We start from the raw sequence: 16,625 nt of genomic DNA, 5'->3' as shown, positions 1-16,625 counted from the left end.
TCATGTCCTAGTCCCTGGTCTTCTAAAGCGAGTCCCCTTCAAGTGATTTGCAGATACTGTATTACTGAAGGAAACTGAGGGGGGATTTGATTCTTTTATGCTAGTGTGTAACTTTGGAATAGGAACAGGATTCAGGCTTCTTGGTGGCAAGAATAATGTGCATTTTGCTTGGTGAAACACCTGCAGATGAGGGGGAGAGGCTGCTTTTCCTTAATGCTGGTCCTTGTCATTTTCCAGCCTGGCTTCTGCTGAGCAGACTCATGGAACACAAAATAGAACCTTTCACCATCCAGTTGCAGGTGCTGTCACAAATCTGTTGAGATTGGTTGTAATTTGGCACTTCCAGTGTGCTCCCAGTGTGCTGCTTTGCTTTGAGGAGTGTGGGAGGGAACTAAATCTATGGCTGGAAGTCGAGGAACAACAGGGATTTGGGAATATTGAGGGAGGCAGAGGTTCCAGCTGGTAAAATCCAGTTCAGCTCATTGCAGGTAAGTGTTTGTGGGTTTTTTTCAGAGGTTTGTAGCCTGCCCTGAACATACGGATGTACTAAAAAATATGGCCACAGTGCAGAGCTTGTTCAGGTTGGTTTTCCCAGCCATCCTCACATACCCGTGGGTGCAGTGATCAGCTGTGAGCTTCCAGCCTTGGAAAATTGAAGTTCCCCTGTTGCACAGAAAATGGTACTGGAGTTGATGAGCATTTAGGCATTGTTTGGTCTCATCACTCTCCATCAGAATGTCCTGCAAGTGAGTATAAAACTTTTGGCATGGTCAAAACCAGAAGTGAAAATTAACCTTTGTAGACACCATTTCTGTCTGCTTGAGGCGAAATCCAAAGGCTTTGGAAGGTTTATTTACTTTTAAGGGTAAAAACTCCTTCCCCTTTCTGTCCTGGCACAGCACTGGGAACGATGGAGGCCTGGACTGTGGCTGGAAGACCTGGGTATTGCTAAAAGATCTACAGTATTTGATCTTGGTGGTACATTCAGCAAGTGATTTTATTGAAGCAATTGCACGTTTCTGTTCAGATAACACTGTTCTTCATACTGTGAGCTTATTTCTTGTCAGACTGTCCTGTTTGATTTCTGCAGCCCTCCCCAGAGAGGTGTGCTCTGTGCAGTGACCAAATACCTGGCTGTCCTGGGTTGTATGTTAATGGCAGTGGGTTATTAAACACTTCAGGGATGTTAATAGATACACCAAGCTGAGGTATTAACACTTTTGTGTGCTTTGAATGTGCTAATGTGGGTTGAATTCCAGCTGGGCAGTGAGGCAGAACTTTGGTTCCTCTCACCAGGGTGCAGACCTGCTCCTGGTTGTGTGGGTGGCTATTTCAGAGAGGAGGAACATGCTTGGCTGTTGGGCTGAGAGGCATGGTAGTTGCAGTGTGTTTATTAGTGAGACCTTGTGATGCATGGTTGGAGAGCTGCTGCCCCTTGAAAATGAGCCACTGCAGCAAACAGTGTGATTACTGTGAATACCCAAGCCCATTAAAATCAAAGGTTGTTTCATGTTGGCCTTTGGAGAAACAGCTTCATCCATTCCATGAGCCTTCTGCTGGTCAGCCCTTGCTGAAGTGCTGAGGCTCCACTTCAGATGTTCATGTCACTCCAGTGTTTGTTGCTTTAGCTTGTAGAAAACCCCCAACATTGCCTAGTTTTGTGCCATGCAGGTACTAGATAGATTAGGACTCAAGAATTTGGGAAGAGTTGTGGTTCTAAGACATGATTACTGGTCCTTTGGCTTTTCATAGTACTGGGGATATTGAAAGGGAGCAAAACCTGTGTGACTTCACTCGGGCATTTTCCATACCCCTTTTATTACATCAGAGCTGCCTCATCTCTACGTGCTTTTCCCAGAAGTAAAAACATCAGATCACCAGAAACACCAGATATTCTTGGAGGTACTTCTCTAGGATCCCTCAAATGTAAAGAACACTTAAAACTGCTTTATTCAGCAATTTCTGCAGTAGTTAACTAGGCAGAAGGCCATGTAAATTGTTTCCAGACAGTATCTGCAAGAAGAGTACTTGGATTTGGTTTACAGCTTCTAGAAGACAAAAACCCTTATAGTTTCTTGTCCAGCAATATCTGGATTTGAGGCACCTGCTGGGGTCCTGTACCCTGAGACACCTTCACAGAAACCCATTAATAGCTTGGACCAGGGCTGCTGCTGCTTCAAAATCACTGCAGAAGCAGAAACTCCAAGGAAATGGGGGTTCAATAGCTGCTTGTTTGTGAGACACAAATCGAGGTGCTTGCCTGGACCCCGTGTGCCTCAGGGCAGTGGGGACAGGAAAGGGTGGGAGGCAGCCAGGCTGCCCCCAAAGGCCGTTGGAAGCAGAGCTCCTGCTGCTGGCTTGATTAATGATAAATGCCCTTGAGCTGCTAACGAGTTACTAATTCAGTGAGTGTCTGTGTGAGGCTGAGGATGGAGGAGGAGGTAGAGGAATGATGGAGGGCAACTCCACTGCTGGGTCCTTCAGCCCCTTGCAGCAGTTCAGCGTTGCTGACCTTGTTGTCATAGTGGTTTATTTTTCCTTAAACATTGCAGTGGGAATCTGGGTAAGAGCATTTCCTCTTCTTCCCTCTCTGGTTTCTTTTTGGAATAGTCTTCAGTTTTTTTCAGGACTGTCTTTTCTGTACAGAATATTTTGAAAGCCTCTCTTATTATCCTGTTGTAGTTTGCACTTGTTATGTATTTTGTGTGTTGTGCTGCACCTGTGCTGGTCTGTTGTATGAACCCTCCACCCCTCTCACCCCCTCCAGAGTGACTCCAAGACCCTGACAACAAGGTAGAATTAACCACAAACCTCTCCCCTGATCTCCCATCTGCTGGGTGTAAGCAGATTTCCTGCTTGTCTATTAAAGGGTGTTGAGACAAATGCCCTGCTCAGCAGAAAAAGCCCTCGGCTACCTGCGGCTTCAGACAGAGGCTCTTCTCCACAGCCCATTTATTCTGCCTTACAGAAAAATCCTAGCCAAAGCTGGGCCCTATTAGCCAACCTGTCTGTGTGGGATGGAGGTGGGATGGGCACATCCTCTGTGCTTCCCCCTCTTGGGGTGTCTCCTTTGCTATGAATGGCTCCAGGTACTCGGGGTGCAGCCACGGTTTAATGTAATTAGCTTGAGTTGCAGAGATCTCCCATTAATTATCTAGAGTCTTCTGTCTCTTGGCTTCTTGTCTGGGAGACTTGGTTCTTGGTTTCTTGGTGTCTTGTCTGGGTTTGTAGGGAAGGGTTCTCTGTGCTGATCTTTTCTCCTCCCAGTCCTCATGCAGGGTGAACAGGAACACCGTCAGTGGCTACTTCCTTGCTGGCAGAGACATGGCATGGTGGCCAGTAAGTAGAGCCCTCTGTCCCTCTTGTGACACCTGCAGGACATCCAGCACCATTCCCTCTCCTACCGAATTCCCTTGCCTGTGCCCCTGCTTTCTCACCTTCCCCCACCCTGTGCACCTCCTCCTGCCAGGATCCATGTCCTTTGAGCTGCCTTTCCCTTCTGATTACACACTGGGTGCTAGAGCCCACATGGCTTGTTGATTCTCCTCATAGGTTCCTCTGTTTGTCAGAAGGGGTCCTTGGAATCAAACTGTCTCCACTGGCCCAGGTGACTCCAACAAGACACAGGGGTCCTAAGTTTCTTTGTTCCCTCCTCTTATTTCAGTATGATCTTGACAAACTGGTTGTAGGTCCTTCCTGTGTCTGGCACTACCTGCTTGCCCAGGGCCACCTCCAGGCAGGGTGCACCATGGCAAATGCAGAGAAGTCCATCCAAAACCCACTGGGGATGCTCGATGAGCTGGATGTGCAGGAGCTGTGGTTGCTGAGGCTCATGGCTACCTGGCTTGGAGTCTGTTAAGGCTTTTGCCTGCAAAATCCATACACATCCCTCAACACACCTGGTGGATCTTTGCTTTCAGGGGAGGTCTGTGCTCTGCTGCTCCTGTTCTGATGCCGTTTTTCCCTCCTCCTCTCACTGAGTTATCCCTTCGGGGCTGCAATGCTGGGGAAGCACGAAAGCTGGTCTGGCTGGCACGAGGGCTGTGCCCAGCTGCGGGCACCCCCCTGCCAGGGCACCCCCCTGCCAGGGCACCCCCCTGCCACCCCCAGCACCTCCCCTGCTCCTCCACAGATCGGCGCCTCGCTCTTCGCCAGCAGCGAGGGCTCGGGGCTCTTCATCGGGCTGGCCGGGAGCGGCGCTGCCGGCGGGATCGCTGTCACCGGCTTCGAGTGGAACGTAAGGAGTGGGTCGCGTTCTTAGGAAAATGAGTGTCTGGAGCTGTGTCGCAGCACAGGGCACGTTGCACGGCGGCTTCATCTCGAAAGGCTTGGGAGGAGTCGTGCAGGGGGTAATTAACACAAGCCTGCTGACAGCCTCGCCGCGTCTAGTGCACGTACAGGAGGTTCGGGGTCAACTCGAGCCCACGTGCTCAGGGAAAAGGACATTTTAGTGCAGAGCTTCCAAGTCCAGCTGGATCGGTCACGCGGTCCCTGATTCCCCACTTAGCACTTCCAAAGTCCTGGGGTTCTGCAGCAAAAATAGGGTATTTGGCTTGTTTGGGGCTCAAGGAGTTAGTGGGAAACATTGGGTCAGGAGCTGTGGGGCTGAGGGGAGTGGGCTCCTGCTGGTGGGGATGCCAGGGGGATCTCCACCACTGCCTCGTGTCCCTGTGCCTGCTGTCTGAAGCTATTTGGGAATGAAAATGTGCATTTGAGGGTGAGTTGGGGCTGGGCCAGGTCTGGTGGATGAGGTCTGGCACTGCAGGGTCAGTGTCAAGCTGCTGCAGGATTGGTGTTTTTTCTATCTGTGTCATGTTCCTCCTTCCCACAGGCAACCTATGCTCTCCTGGCACTGGCCTGGGTGTTTGTGCCAGTCTACATCTCATCTGGGGTATGTAGAAGTGCCCTGAGCCTGTGGGCAGGTGGCCTCAGCCAGGTCCCCTGCTCCCCAGAGGGCTGTCACCCCTGTCCTTTGAAGCTCCTAAGCCCTGCTCTGGGAATACAGCTGTCCCCTTATCTTCCTTGGGACAATCCCTGAGGAGGGGGCCTGGACAGGGCAGCAATCAGTCTCTTTCCTCCTGGCAGATTGTCACGATGCCCGAGTATCTCCAGCGAAGGTTTGGAGGGGAGAGGATCCGGATGTACCTCTCCAGCCTGTCGCTCCTCCTCTCCATCTTCACCAAAATCTCTGTGAGTATCTCCTGCTCGACTCCATGACAAATCCCCAACTGATTTCCAGAAAGTGAAAGGTTATTTTGGAGCACAAACCTTGTGTAGCCAAGCTGGGGGAGAACAGCTGCTGCAGGATGCTCCAGGAAGGAGCAGGTGCCAACTGTGACACCCCGTGTGTTGGTAGGTAGATCCAGCAGGGATGCTCATGTCTGGGTGGCCCCAACAGGTGTGTGCCTGGGTGTCAGGATTCCCAAATTCATGGTGCACTCGCCTTATAGCAGAGGTTGTGATGAATCATGCTTGGATACTGGGTTCCATCATCTGGGTTTCCCTCCATGCTCCAGCAGGGATGCTTTCCAGCACCCTCTGAGAGACCCGGCAGAGCTTGGGAATTGGGAATGCAGTCATTGCTCCAGGGCACACGGGTCTTCTGAGGGAAGGAAGAGTTGCTGCACCCATAAGACACCCAAGCATGTACAGAAAGTGCCTGATTTTCAGAGACTTGTCCACAGAGATGTTTTCCCACCATTTTGGCCTCATTCACAGCTCCCTGTGTGCAGCCCCTGCTCCCGCTGCCTGCTTAGTAACCATAGGATGAGTTTATCCAAGGTAAACCAGCTAAAATGCCTGTGACACCAGGCCTAGAGCAAGCAGGAGAGAGCCAGGCACAGACAGCCCTGGGGGGCCGGAGTCAGCGAGACGAGATCAAGAGCAAACAGCCCAGGGAGGATCTGGAGGAGAAAACACGCCGGAGGCAGCGATCCTGCAGCGCCTCCTCCCATGGAGCAGGTGGATCTGACCCAGGTCTGCCGGGGCTAAAGGAAATGCGCTTTTCCACGCGGGAAGCGGCTGGGAGCGGGGCCGGGGGGCGGGTGCCGGAGCGTGTCTCCCCACGGCGAGGCGCTCGGGTCCTGCGCTCGCCAGCTCCGTGCTTCCCAGCACCAGCTCTGCAGGATGCGGCATCGCTCCCTGGGCTGCGTTTCTGCCTCCTCCCTGGTGGCTTCGCAGCCCTAGGCCCCGGGCTGAGCTGTGGGGCCACCTTCTGGGTTATCCCCCCCCCGCTCCGAGGGATGCAGAGGATGAGCATCCTGCAAGCAACACTCGCCGTGCACATGGATCAGCGCTGGATGCAAAGGGAGAGGCTGCCCCCGCCTCAGACAAGCCTCAGATGTCATGTCCCCAGCTCCAGGAGAGCCCCGGCTCCTTCCCATGAGCTGCAGTTTGACCCTGGGCAAGGCTTGAAGGGCAGACTGTGGGACGTGGCAGCCCCTCCCATGTTCCTGCTGTTGCAGCGTTTTCAGCGTGGCAGAGGTGATGCTGGTGACTCCCTCAGTGCAGCTGCCACCTGTATTCCCTCCCCCCAGCTATGTCCTGTCATGCTGCAGGGAATTCTTCCCATGAAACTGATATTCCTTAAACCCTTATAATTTATGGCATGGAGAATCCTCTGGCATTTCTCCTGAAATCAGCCTGGTGGTTCCTGGAGCAGCAGTTTGGTTTGCAAGTTTGGCCAGTGATGCTTTGGTTATTCCCCAGTTGTCCTAATGTCCACAAAACTGTTGTCACTTTTCCTCCTCTTGTGTGTTGCTCAGGTGACATCTCTCCCCTACTCTGGACAAAGAGCCAGGAGGAGCTCAAGGGAGATAGATACTGGAGCATCTGTGTCTGTGGTTTTGGTCCCTGGGATCTGTGTGAATCCCTACTGGTGTCTAGAAGGAGAAGCTGGAAGCTGGGATAGGATTTCTAGTGGGGTAGTTTGTTCTTGCTGGTCTGAATTTGAAGAAAAAAATTCCCAACAGTTTGAGGGCTGGTTCATGGACTATCTGTCCATGATAATCTTCTTCCAGACTATGATGGACATCCTTTGTTCTCTTACAAAACAGTGCCCTGCCATGGGAATGTTGTTGGCCCCTTTGATTTCCAGTCTCTGTGGCTTTGCCCAGAAGGGATAAATGTCCTACAAGTCCTTTCTTACCTTGGGAGGCTGTTGTGGCATCATCCCTTGTCTAACACCAGATGAACCTGTAGATGACCTCTGACTGTGCCTGCACCAGTGGGAACCTCTGCGGTTCTCCTGGCTTCTCGCAGCACAGCCTTGTGTTTGGTGCCTGATGGACACTCCCAAATGCCTTTTCCTTTGCCTTTTCTCAGCTGGCGCTAGAGTTTCTTTGGTCTGCTGAGTTTTCTCTGATCTCTGAGTCATTCAGGATGCAACAGAAGAGGAATCAGCCTAATAAGGGGATTATCTTGGCATCTGACTCCGTTCATGGTAAATCTCCCAAACAATGGTTGTTTCCAGCAGTGGGTTATGATGAAGGTCTGTGGACACACAGGGTGTTGCCAAAGTGGCCCAGTGTCCTGTCCCTGGTGGTGACCTCAGCGGGAAGCGTGGGAGGAGAGTGTGAAACTTGGGGCAATTAGGCAGAGCTGTCCCTGGAGGGAGGTTTCCCTTGGTCCTCACTGGGGACTGCCTCAAAGCCTGGCAGTAGTTGGGCTTTTCCTGCCTCCTCTCCCTGCAGACACTGGCTTTATGTGTGGATCTCTGCTCGGTGTCCTCCTGTCCTGAGACACAGCATCACTGCTTCTCCCATGTCTCTTCTTTTGGGGCAGTGAGGGGACAACAGTCTCCCCTCTCCTGGAATTTATCCTTTGGTGGACCCCAACCCTCCACATTTCACGACAGGGTGGAGCAGGGCAATGCAAAGTCCTGCTGAGAGATGGTGTCCCCCCTGGCTGGGAACACATGAAGAGTCACATGGACGTCCTAGCCTTGGTGAAGAGTCCCTGGATACTCCTCTGTACCCTGGGTAACTTGTTCTCCTGAGGCTTCATCAGTTGTTAAACCAAAGCTGGCTGTAAATCCAGCTTTCATTGGGAAGGCATTCACCATGTTGGGTAAGAACGAGCTTCCAACTGAGGTCACCAGTGGAGGCAGGGATCTTGCTGGATTATGAAGCCTGACTTCAAAGGCTTCTGCTCTCCTTTTACAGTTGAAAGGACTTGTTTTTCGAATAGGTCATGCCTGGTTTTAATTAGCTTGCTTTTGTATTTGGGATGTCTTATTAACAATTCGGTCACATGTGCTTTTATTTTTTCCCACCCTAGCAGAATTACCAGGAAGGGAGGTGGAGATACCTCTGCTTCCTCATAGCAAAGGCTTAGACTCATTTGCAGACGACTGCAAAAATGATTAAGCATTGAGAAACCCAGGAGAAGCAGTTATGAAATCTTGTCCAGGGCTGAGTCTTCACAGCTGGGCTCTGGAGAAGGGTTGCTGGAGAAGCAGGCAGTCACATCAAGGCGTGATTTTCTGGCTGGTGCTGAGATGACAAGTGATGGATCCCTCCAAAGGACACTGGGAACTCCAGAAGACCCCAAAGATGTTTGGCTGGCACTGTGCTTGGGAGGTTTAAAATATTTTGGGTTTCCACTTCAGGTGGGATTGGGAGGAGATGGCTGAAGGGCCTTTGGTTGAGGCTTTTCTGCCTTGTAGTTGGAGCTTGCACTGTGTGAATGGCTTAGTTGTCCTCTGGTAGGGCTGCTTGGTGGTCTCTGTGGTCTGAAGCTGTTATTGGATCACATTTGTGGGGAAAAGGCTTCTGTTGAAGAGGAGCCATGAGTAGAGGTTTTGGTCACCTGTGAGTTGCTTCCTCTTCAGCAGGACATTCCAGGGCTGAATTGCCTCTTGCTGCTGGCAAGGGCTCTCCTGGAGATATGGCCAAGCCCAAGCACAGCTGAGGACACATAGTTACCTCCCTTGGGAATGCTAGGCATGACTGTGGTGTAAAGCCTGGTCCAGAGGTTGTGGAACAGTTCCTGAATTAGGATCCTCAAGATCATGGTGTGAGTGCTCTTCTGGTTAGTTTGATTTGTTATCCTTAATGACGTGGGCTCATCTGCCCAGGGATCAGGTGTTCATGTGCTCTGCTGCTGGGTTTTGTGGCGGATGGAGCCCTGCTAGGTGGTACCCACCAGGGTTCTTCCATTGCTTGGTTCTGTGTGGCCCCTCTCCACCACACAGTCCTCAGCTCACCTGTGGTGGCCTTGCTGGAACAGCACTGTGGGGAGGAAGGGCAGAGCTGGGGAGGAAGGTGTGACATGGGAATTACCACCAGTCCTCCATGTTACTAATCCCAAATGACGTTGCCCGCATGACCGGGCAAGACAGCTCTGCTCATCTGGGGGGTGGTTTCTGGGAGATGTGTGAAGACAGACGTCAAATCTGAGCTGAGGTGTTGGCTGTTGGAAGCTGTCACAGCTCCAGGCGAGGGAGTGGAGTCAGCTCATCTTGCCTCTTCCTGCCTCTCCTGGCCCTGCTTCCTTCTCCAAACAAGGTTTTGGTGAAGATACCCCAGCTGAGTGCTGGGGGTGTCTGGATCTCAGCTGCGAGTGGTGATGTGGTGGTGACATGAGCAATGGCTGCTACATCTGCTCCTTACCTCCCATGGCATCACTGCTTCTGTTGGAGGAGGTGTCCCAGCTCCCCCTGAGTCTCTGCTTCACATCTCGTTCCCCCCAGACCATGACCAGACCTCCCTGTGTGGGTCCAGCCCTCCTAGGGGTGAGAATCAAGAGTCACTTTTGGGGTATCAACCATCTTGAGGGAGTTTGGCAGCCAAGTGAGCTGCAGGCCTGCACATGTGGCTCTGGGCAGAGACACACTCCTGGCATTCCTGTGGGACATGATGTGGGTGCAGGAGGAGATGCTGGAGCAGGCAGAGGCAGCATGTTGGACATGGATTCAGTCTGTCCTTCCACTGCCAAGCAGAAACCCTGAACCTCTTCCAGGGCCTTTGCAAAGGGAGCTGCAAAGATTAGAGGACAAACTGGAGGAGGCACTTATGCTTGTGCTGGGGTGCAGGACCCCTGGGCTGCTTCTGGCTTGGGGTCAGAAACAACTTCTGCCACTTGCCCATGCCTTGGTTTCCCCACCTGTGCAAAACCAGGAGATGTTTCCCTAGAGATGCTAAACAAAGCCTTGGCTTGGCATGGGGGCAGGGCTCAGGAAGGGCAAGTCCTAGGGGTCTTGCACTCCATGGTGGGACTGCCCATGTGTCCTCTTCACCGTGGAGCAGCTGTTGAGGTTGAAGCGCTGCCGTGGTCGCCAGCGAGCAGGGCAGCACCTCGTCCTGTCCCACCAGCACCCACCCGAGCACCACCAAAGGGCCTGAGCCATGTGGCACAGAGCTGGCCCACCCATCACCGAAGGCATTGCAGGTACCAGCAGGCTCCTTGAAAAGTCCCTGCACCTGGGAGGAGATCCTCTCCTGCCCCCAGCAGCATTTCTGGGCTTGCTGCCACCCTCCTGGCTGGTCTGACAGCCTGGACTGTTGAGCTGCAACTGGGGAGGGGGGAGCTGGTCCTTGGCAGCCTCCTCACCAGCAGCACAGGTGCCAGGAGGGTGAATCCTGCCAAGCAGAATGTGAAATACCAGCTACAGCCACCCCTGTGCATCAGCCCTGGGGATCAGCAGGGATGTGCTGGGCTGGCGGGGGGCTGAGGTGCCTCCAAGGGGCATCCAAGGGTGCTGGTGTTTTGGTGGAACGTGGCCCCTCATTTGGTACCAGGTTGGTGCCAGGTTATCCAAGATTCTGCAGAAAGCATGATGAGATGCCACCTGAAGAGCAGAGCATTGGCATCAGTGGAGGGAACTGGAGGTTCTCAGGGTGGCAAGGAGATAGCTCAGGTCACGGTCTGATTTCACAAAGGGCCAAGTATCTCTAGCTCCCAGCTTTGCTCTCCAAGGCTGTGGCAGCTCTAATGCTCCAAGGCACCCCATTTCTCACCTGTATGTCCCAGTTGCTGGAGCTGCTGGCTCTGCTCTTGAGGGGGAGGGTGGCCCATGACACCTGTCTGCAGTGGTGACACAGCCACCCGTGTGGGACCCCGAGCTTCAATGCTGGCTCTGGGAGGTGTCCCCCTGGCATCTGCAGTGCAATGTCCCAGCTGCACCTGTGGTGTTGACCATTTGCTCTGCTCTTGCAACAGCCCTTGGGTGCTGTCTGCCCAAGTGGATGTCACCTCTCCCAGCCCCGTGTTTCTCCTTCCCCACACAGACAGACCTGTACTCGGGGGCCCTCTTTGTGCAAGTCTGCCTGGGCTGGGACCTTTACCTCTCCACCGTCCTGATGCTGGTGGTCACAGGGCTCTACACCATTGCAGGTAGGTTGCTCAGCCTCTGCTGGTCTCCATTTTTCTCCTTTGGTTGAACCACACCACTTAAACTCCTGCATTTTATTTGTTTTTTGCTCTTTGAAAGTTTTTGGGGATTTATATTGGTAGGGTTCATGTTCCCTGCCCAATCCAGCCAGTATCTGAGCATCTTTCTTGAGCTCCAGCTCAGTCAATGACTCGATAGACAAGCTCTCCTTTGTCATTACAGCTTTTCCTTTGTAAGAACTGCTCCTCCATCACACAGTTCAAACCTTCTTGCGTGTGTGCCTATTTGTAACAGCAGTTATCAGGGCTTCTGTTACAGGCCCATTCCTGTGGAACCCACAAGCTGGGAACCTTTACCTGACTCCTTCCCCTCCCCGCTTGCTCTACCTTCTATGCATCCTGCTGCCCTCCCTGCAAACTTTTTGGGAATATTTCTTGCCCGTGCTTTCCCATCCTGGGACCAGCTGCTTTTGTGAAGGGTTGATCCATATGGTTCTTTTGTGATCTGGAGGAAATGAGGGTTTGGAGCTGGGGCTGGAAACTGGGGGTTCCTGGCTGGCAGTCCTGCTCTCAGACAGCAGGACCAGGTATCCCTGCCAGCCCTCTAGGTTATTTTGGCTGGAATGTTCCCTTCCCTGGTGGAGATGCCCAGCAGTAAATTCACCCTGGTTATCTCATCCCAGCTGTCAAAATGGGAAGCAGTTTAAGTACATCCGAAACATGGTGGATTTTGCAAGACTTTGGTTTTAAGCAAATCCCATCTGTTGTTTTTGTTGTTGTTTTTTTTTGTGTTTTTTTTTTTTTTTTCCCTGCCCACAAGGCTTGTTGTGAAGCGAGGCACTTTGGAGAGAGCTCAGGCAGAGGGTGTGATCTCTGCGTCACCCTCATCCTGAGAACATCCCTCCATACCCCAGGCATGGCCGGGGAGGGTGCAGCCCTGAATTCCCAGGATGTGAGTTGGTGACTCGAGTTGAAATCAGATCAGTTTTTGACCTATTGTTCTCTAGCTCCGCTACTTTTAAATGATTTGGTTCATGTGCTGAGTAATTGCTGTCTGGCTAGGGTAAGGATGTCCTGGGGTTTGCAACAGGTCTGGAGGGACAGCTTGGGATGGAAAGGGAGAGTTGCTGCTGGCTGGATGGCCAGGGGGGACCCTGTTATGTGCCAGCTGCTGGAAAAATAAAACTGTAAGGCTGGGAGGAGAGCTGAGGGGTGTATGAAGGAGGAAGTCTGGTACAGCCTAGGGAGAGGAGGGAGGAGTGATGAGATCAACATCTTGAATGTACTGTCTGGTGCCTGGAGCATCCCAAGAGCTGGGGTTGGGGATGGCTGGTGTCCTCCTGATGGTGTGATGATGTGGGGCTTCATCATTCCCCTTCCCCCCATCCCTGGGCTCCCCTTCCCCAACCCGTGTGGGATCTCAGCCCCTGCAGCTGTCCCTGCTCCCCCCACCCCATCTGCAGGGCACCCCTGAGGAGCTGTTGCCCCCTTCCCACAGCCCCCCATCACCACCACAGTGTTGGCAGGACCAGGCTGGTGACAGGCACGTCCCCATGAACACGGGGGCAACTTTATTGGGACTTCCTGGCCGGGCCCAGCGGCCCCTGATGCTGAGCTGTGCTCTCGTGCAGGGGGGCTGGTGGCTGTCATCTACACTGACACCCTGCAGACGCTCATCATGGTCCTTGGAGCCATCGTGCTGGCAGTGAAAGGTAAGAGCTGGGACAGCAGAGATGGCCCCATCCACGGGGACCTTCCCTCCCCACTTGGGTGACCTTGGAAATAAATAAAAAGACTCAGCCTGAGCAGTTCAGTGGCCAAGATGCCCCACAGGTCTTTGGACTGTGGCATTTGCCTGAAGAAAGTCTGTGGTCCCCCTGTGTCCCCTCTGCCCCTGTGCTTCCCCTACGTGCCATTCCTCTGGGTGGAGATGCCAGAACTTGCTGCGGTGCCACAGTGGGGTCTTCAGAAAGGATCCCACCTCATGGGGATGTGTGGTAGAAGGTGGTGCCAGGGTGAGGCACCACTGGAAGGGATTGCCTGGGGATTCAGAACATGGTGCTGTGCCTTCCTCCTGGCTGGAGTGAGCATGGTTCAACAGCAGCCCTTTCTGAAAGCTCAGCTCTGTGGTGTCTCCATAGGTTCAGGTGGGGAGCACCCTTGGGAGGCTGGAAGCTTTCATCAGCCGCCTTCTGCCATCGGGGCTCTTGGCCCCGAGGAGTAACAGGTAAAAAGTCAGGTCCCAGCTTCAAAGGCAGGTGTTTACCTACAGAGGATGATTTCCAGAGGCACTCCTGAGATCCATCTTCCACCATCTCATAAAGAGTGGGGACTCCATCCCTGGAGGTATTCAAGGGCAGGTTGGACAGGGCTTTGAGCAGCCTGTTCTGGTGGAGGGTGTCCTGCCCATGCATGGGATTTGGAACTTGATGATCTTTAAGGTCCTTTCCAACTCAAAAAATTCTGTCACTCTGTGATCTCCTGGAGGAGTCTGCTTAGGCAGGTGGGTAGGAAAGGCTTTGACCCAAGGCGGTGCAGGAGCTCTGCTGTGGAGGTGGGAGCAGCCACAGACCTGCAGCTGGCCCGGTCCCACAGCTGCTCCCCTGTGCAAAAGCAGAGCTTGCTCCTGGGCGAGCCCTGGATGCAGCAAAGTATATTTACAAAAACCAAATGAGAGGACAGATACTTCCTGGAGAAGTAACAATAGAACCAAGTACCCCAGCAGAAGCAAGGAGCTGTGCTGAGCAGAGGAGCACGTTGTCTGTCCAGGCAGATCCAAGCAGAGGCTGCAGCTCTTGTGTTAGATGAGGTGCTTGGACATTGCTGGTCATTGTCTGGAGCTGTAGTTGGCCATGGGGCTCTTTGAGGCTCCTGTCTGTAAGCTGGGCTGGGTGCAGCAAAGCAGAGCCCGAGCAGATGGTCAGGGTGGCCAAGCCTGGGAGGTCCCTCCAGTGACTGCAGAGCCTGGTGGGTTTTGGCTTTGCTGCCAAGTGTGGCACAGGGTTTGCAGGGAGAGGGACTGATCCAGGGGAGCCAAAAGCTGCTGGTCAATACAGTTTTTCCCTGAGGTCTCGGGAGACCTGAGGAGCTGGAGGCTCCCCTGCTGCTGCTGAAGGGAGGAACAAACAAACTGCTTGGCTCCGAGGCGCCGTCTCGCACAGGAGGGTTGTGCAAATCCCCGCGGGTGCGATGCTGGGCAGAGCAGTCTCGAGTCAGACAGCAAGAGGGTGCAGACTGAGGGACTGTAGACAAATCTTAGACTTCCCTTATTCAGGAGCTAGTGGCTGTTTTGGCAGGCAGAGGTGCTGGCAGGGGTCCTGCTTGGCGCCAGCATCACAGCTAGAAGACACTGTGCTACCCTGCACCCCACTCTGATCGCTGCAGGGACATGAATCCCAGCGGAGCCCACGGGCTGCAGCCCTGCAGCTGCAGGCTGAGCTCCCACTGCCCAGAGGTTTTTGTCCTGCTCTTCCATCCCAGGGAGTGGAGGTGTCTTGACTTGCCAGCAAACAGCTTTGGAAGAGAGCAGGCCTGCAGCCCCGGGCACAAATCTCTGCTTTCAGAGCTCGCTCTCTGCGTCTGGAGAGCTTTTGTTGGTGCCCAACGCCCGTGCAAAGCTTGGGAGTAGCCAGTGCCTGGACAAACCAAGCGCTGGAGGGCGGCCAGGGCTGCTTGCACAAGAGCAGGAGGAGCTTCCAAATGCTGACTCCCTGTGAAATTTGGGGAGATGTTTTGCCAAGGGTGGATGATGCCCCTTAGCAAACTCCCTAAAAGCCTCAGATCTGGGGGAAGCCCTGGGATGGGGCTGGAGGGAGTGGGCTGTCCTCAGGCAGGGAAGGACAATGGAGCTGGAAGCATGTCTTGGAAACTGGGATTCACTCAAGCTGGCACTTGATGGTGATTCCAGTGTTCAGCACCCAATGCCTGAGAGATTTGCTCTTGGTCAAGTACAGCAGCACTTGTGGGCACGGACCTGCAGGAGGGTGACTTCTCAGGGGCACGTTCCCACCGTGCTGCTGTGTTGGAGGGGGCTGAGCTGCGGGTCTGGACTGCAGCCCATGGGTGGGGGTGGAAGGGATGTGGGATACAACAGCTGGACGGCGCCAGGGGGGGTGAATCCACTGAGGGATGCTCGTGGGTCTTGCTTTGAGCCTCCCTTCCATGAGCCTGGTGTGGATCCCGGAGCCTCCTCTCCTCCCCTGAGCATCAGCAGCTGCCCTGGGTGCGGGGGTGCCGACGCACCTCCTGTTTATCCCCCCCTAAGGCTGCTGCCCTGTGTGAGCGGGGCGGGTGTTTCCCAGTCCCTCCCTCCTCCCGAAAGCGATGCCGCTGGCTCCAAACCCCTCCTGCTGGAGGTACCGGGGGAGCTGCAAGGAGCGCTCAGCCCGTGCCCCCCAGGAGCAGGGAGAGGGTGGGGGGCCAGGGCAGAGCCCGGGGCTGGTTGGCAGCTGCTGCTGGGGGCTGTGGCTGCCAAGGGCTCAGAGCCTCTCGCTTGCTGGGGCTTGTTCATGGCATATATTCCTCAGCAGGGCTCAGGCTACAGCCCAGACCTTGGATCCCATTTCCTAGAAAAAAAAAACAGCAAAAAAGGTCTTGTTTTTGCTCCTTTCTTTTTCTTCCCTCTCCCCCCCCGACTGGTTGCTGGAAGTTTGGGGTTGAAGCCACCTGGGGGTGTGAGGGGTAGAAAAGATTTGGCCAGAGACTCGTGCCAAGGCACCTTGAGCTGTAGCATATCAAGCCAAAGGCTTCCTCATCTTGCATTTTAATAGTCCTAGGTGAGATTCCCCTGCTCTGGGACCAGGGAGCTTTAACAAACAGGTTGGGTTTACAGTACAAAGTCAAAAGAAGTGAGTCCCTTGAGGAGCCTTTGTCCCAGAACACGGGTCACTTCCGAAGGGAGGGCAGACGGTGCTGGGACCTGCTGTGCAAAATGTTAATAGAAGAGTCTCTTAAATAACTAAAAGAAAACATGATCACCAACAAGCCCTCCCTCTCTGGGCAGCACATCTGAGTTAACGGGTTGGTGAGTGTTTTGCCAGCTGATCTCAGCTCAACTCTAACCAGCCTCCCTCGTTGCTGCTTTCCAGCTTTTGATGAGATTGGAGGTTACCCCAACCTGGAAGAGGCCTATTTAAAAGCTGTGCCATCCAAGATTATTCCCAACGCTACCTGCCACCTGCCCAGAGTGGATGCAATGCACCTCTTCCGAGATCCAGTCTCTGGAGATCTGCCCTGGACTGGGATGACTTTTGGGCTGTCTATCATGGCCACGTGGTACTGGTGCACTGACCAGG

At 53.7% G+C, this 16,625-nt stretch overlaps 1 protein-coding gene across 4 annotated transcripts in view; it reads left to right on the top strand.

Annotated features, from left to right (window-relative positions):
• The first annotated feature begins 2,449 nt into the window (after window positions 1-2,449).
• SLC5A10 (solute carrier family 5 member 10) overlaps window positions 2,450-16,625 on the top strand; it is a 38,946-nt gene continuing 24,770 nt past the window's right edge. For 2 of the 4 annotated variants that reach the window (XM_051632258.1, XM_051632256.1), the window contains exons 1-8: window positions 2,453-2,563; window positions 3,268-3,339; window positions 4,133-4,237; window positions 4,832-4,891; window positions 5,086-5,190; window positions 11,229-11,334; window positions 12,963-13,043; window positions 16,419-16,624. In XM_051632258.1, the coding sequence (XP_051488218.1) occupies window positions 2,453-2,563; window positions 3,268-3,339; window positions 4,133-4,237; window positions 4,832-4,891; window positions 5,086-5,190; window positions 11,229-11,334; window positions 12,963-13,043; window positions 16,419-16,624 (846 nt within the window). Of the gene's footprint in view, window positions 2,564-3,267; window positions 3,340-4,132; window positions 4,238-4,831; window positions 4,892-5,085; window positions 5,191-11,228; window positions 11,335-12,962; window positions 13,044-16,418; window position 16,625 lie in introns of all 4 variants that reach the window. The other 2 variants (XM_051632254.1, XM_051632257.1) reach the window with 2 other exon arrangements.

Source organism: Apus apus, chromosome 14, assembly GCF_020740795.1.
Source record: "Apus apus isolate bApuApu2 chromosome 14, bApuApu2.pri.cur, whole genome shotgun sequence".
NCBI classification, from domain to species: domain Eukaryota; kingdom Metazoa; phylum Chordata; class Aves; order Apodiformes; family Apodidae; genus Apus; species Apus apus.
Note: the sequence above shows the minus strand (reverse complement) of the source record. Positions and strands in the feature narration are given on the sequence as shown.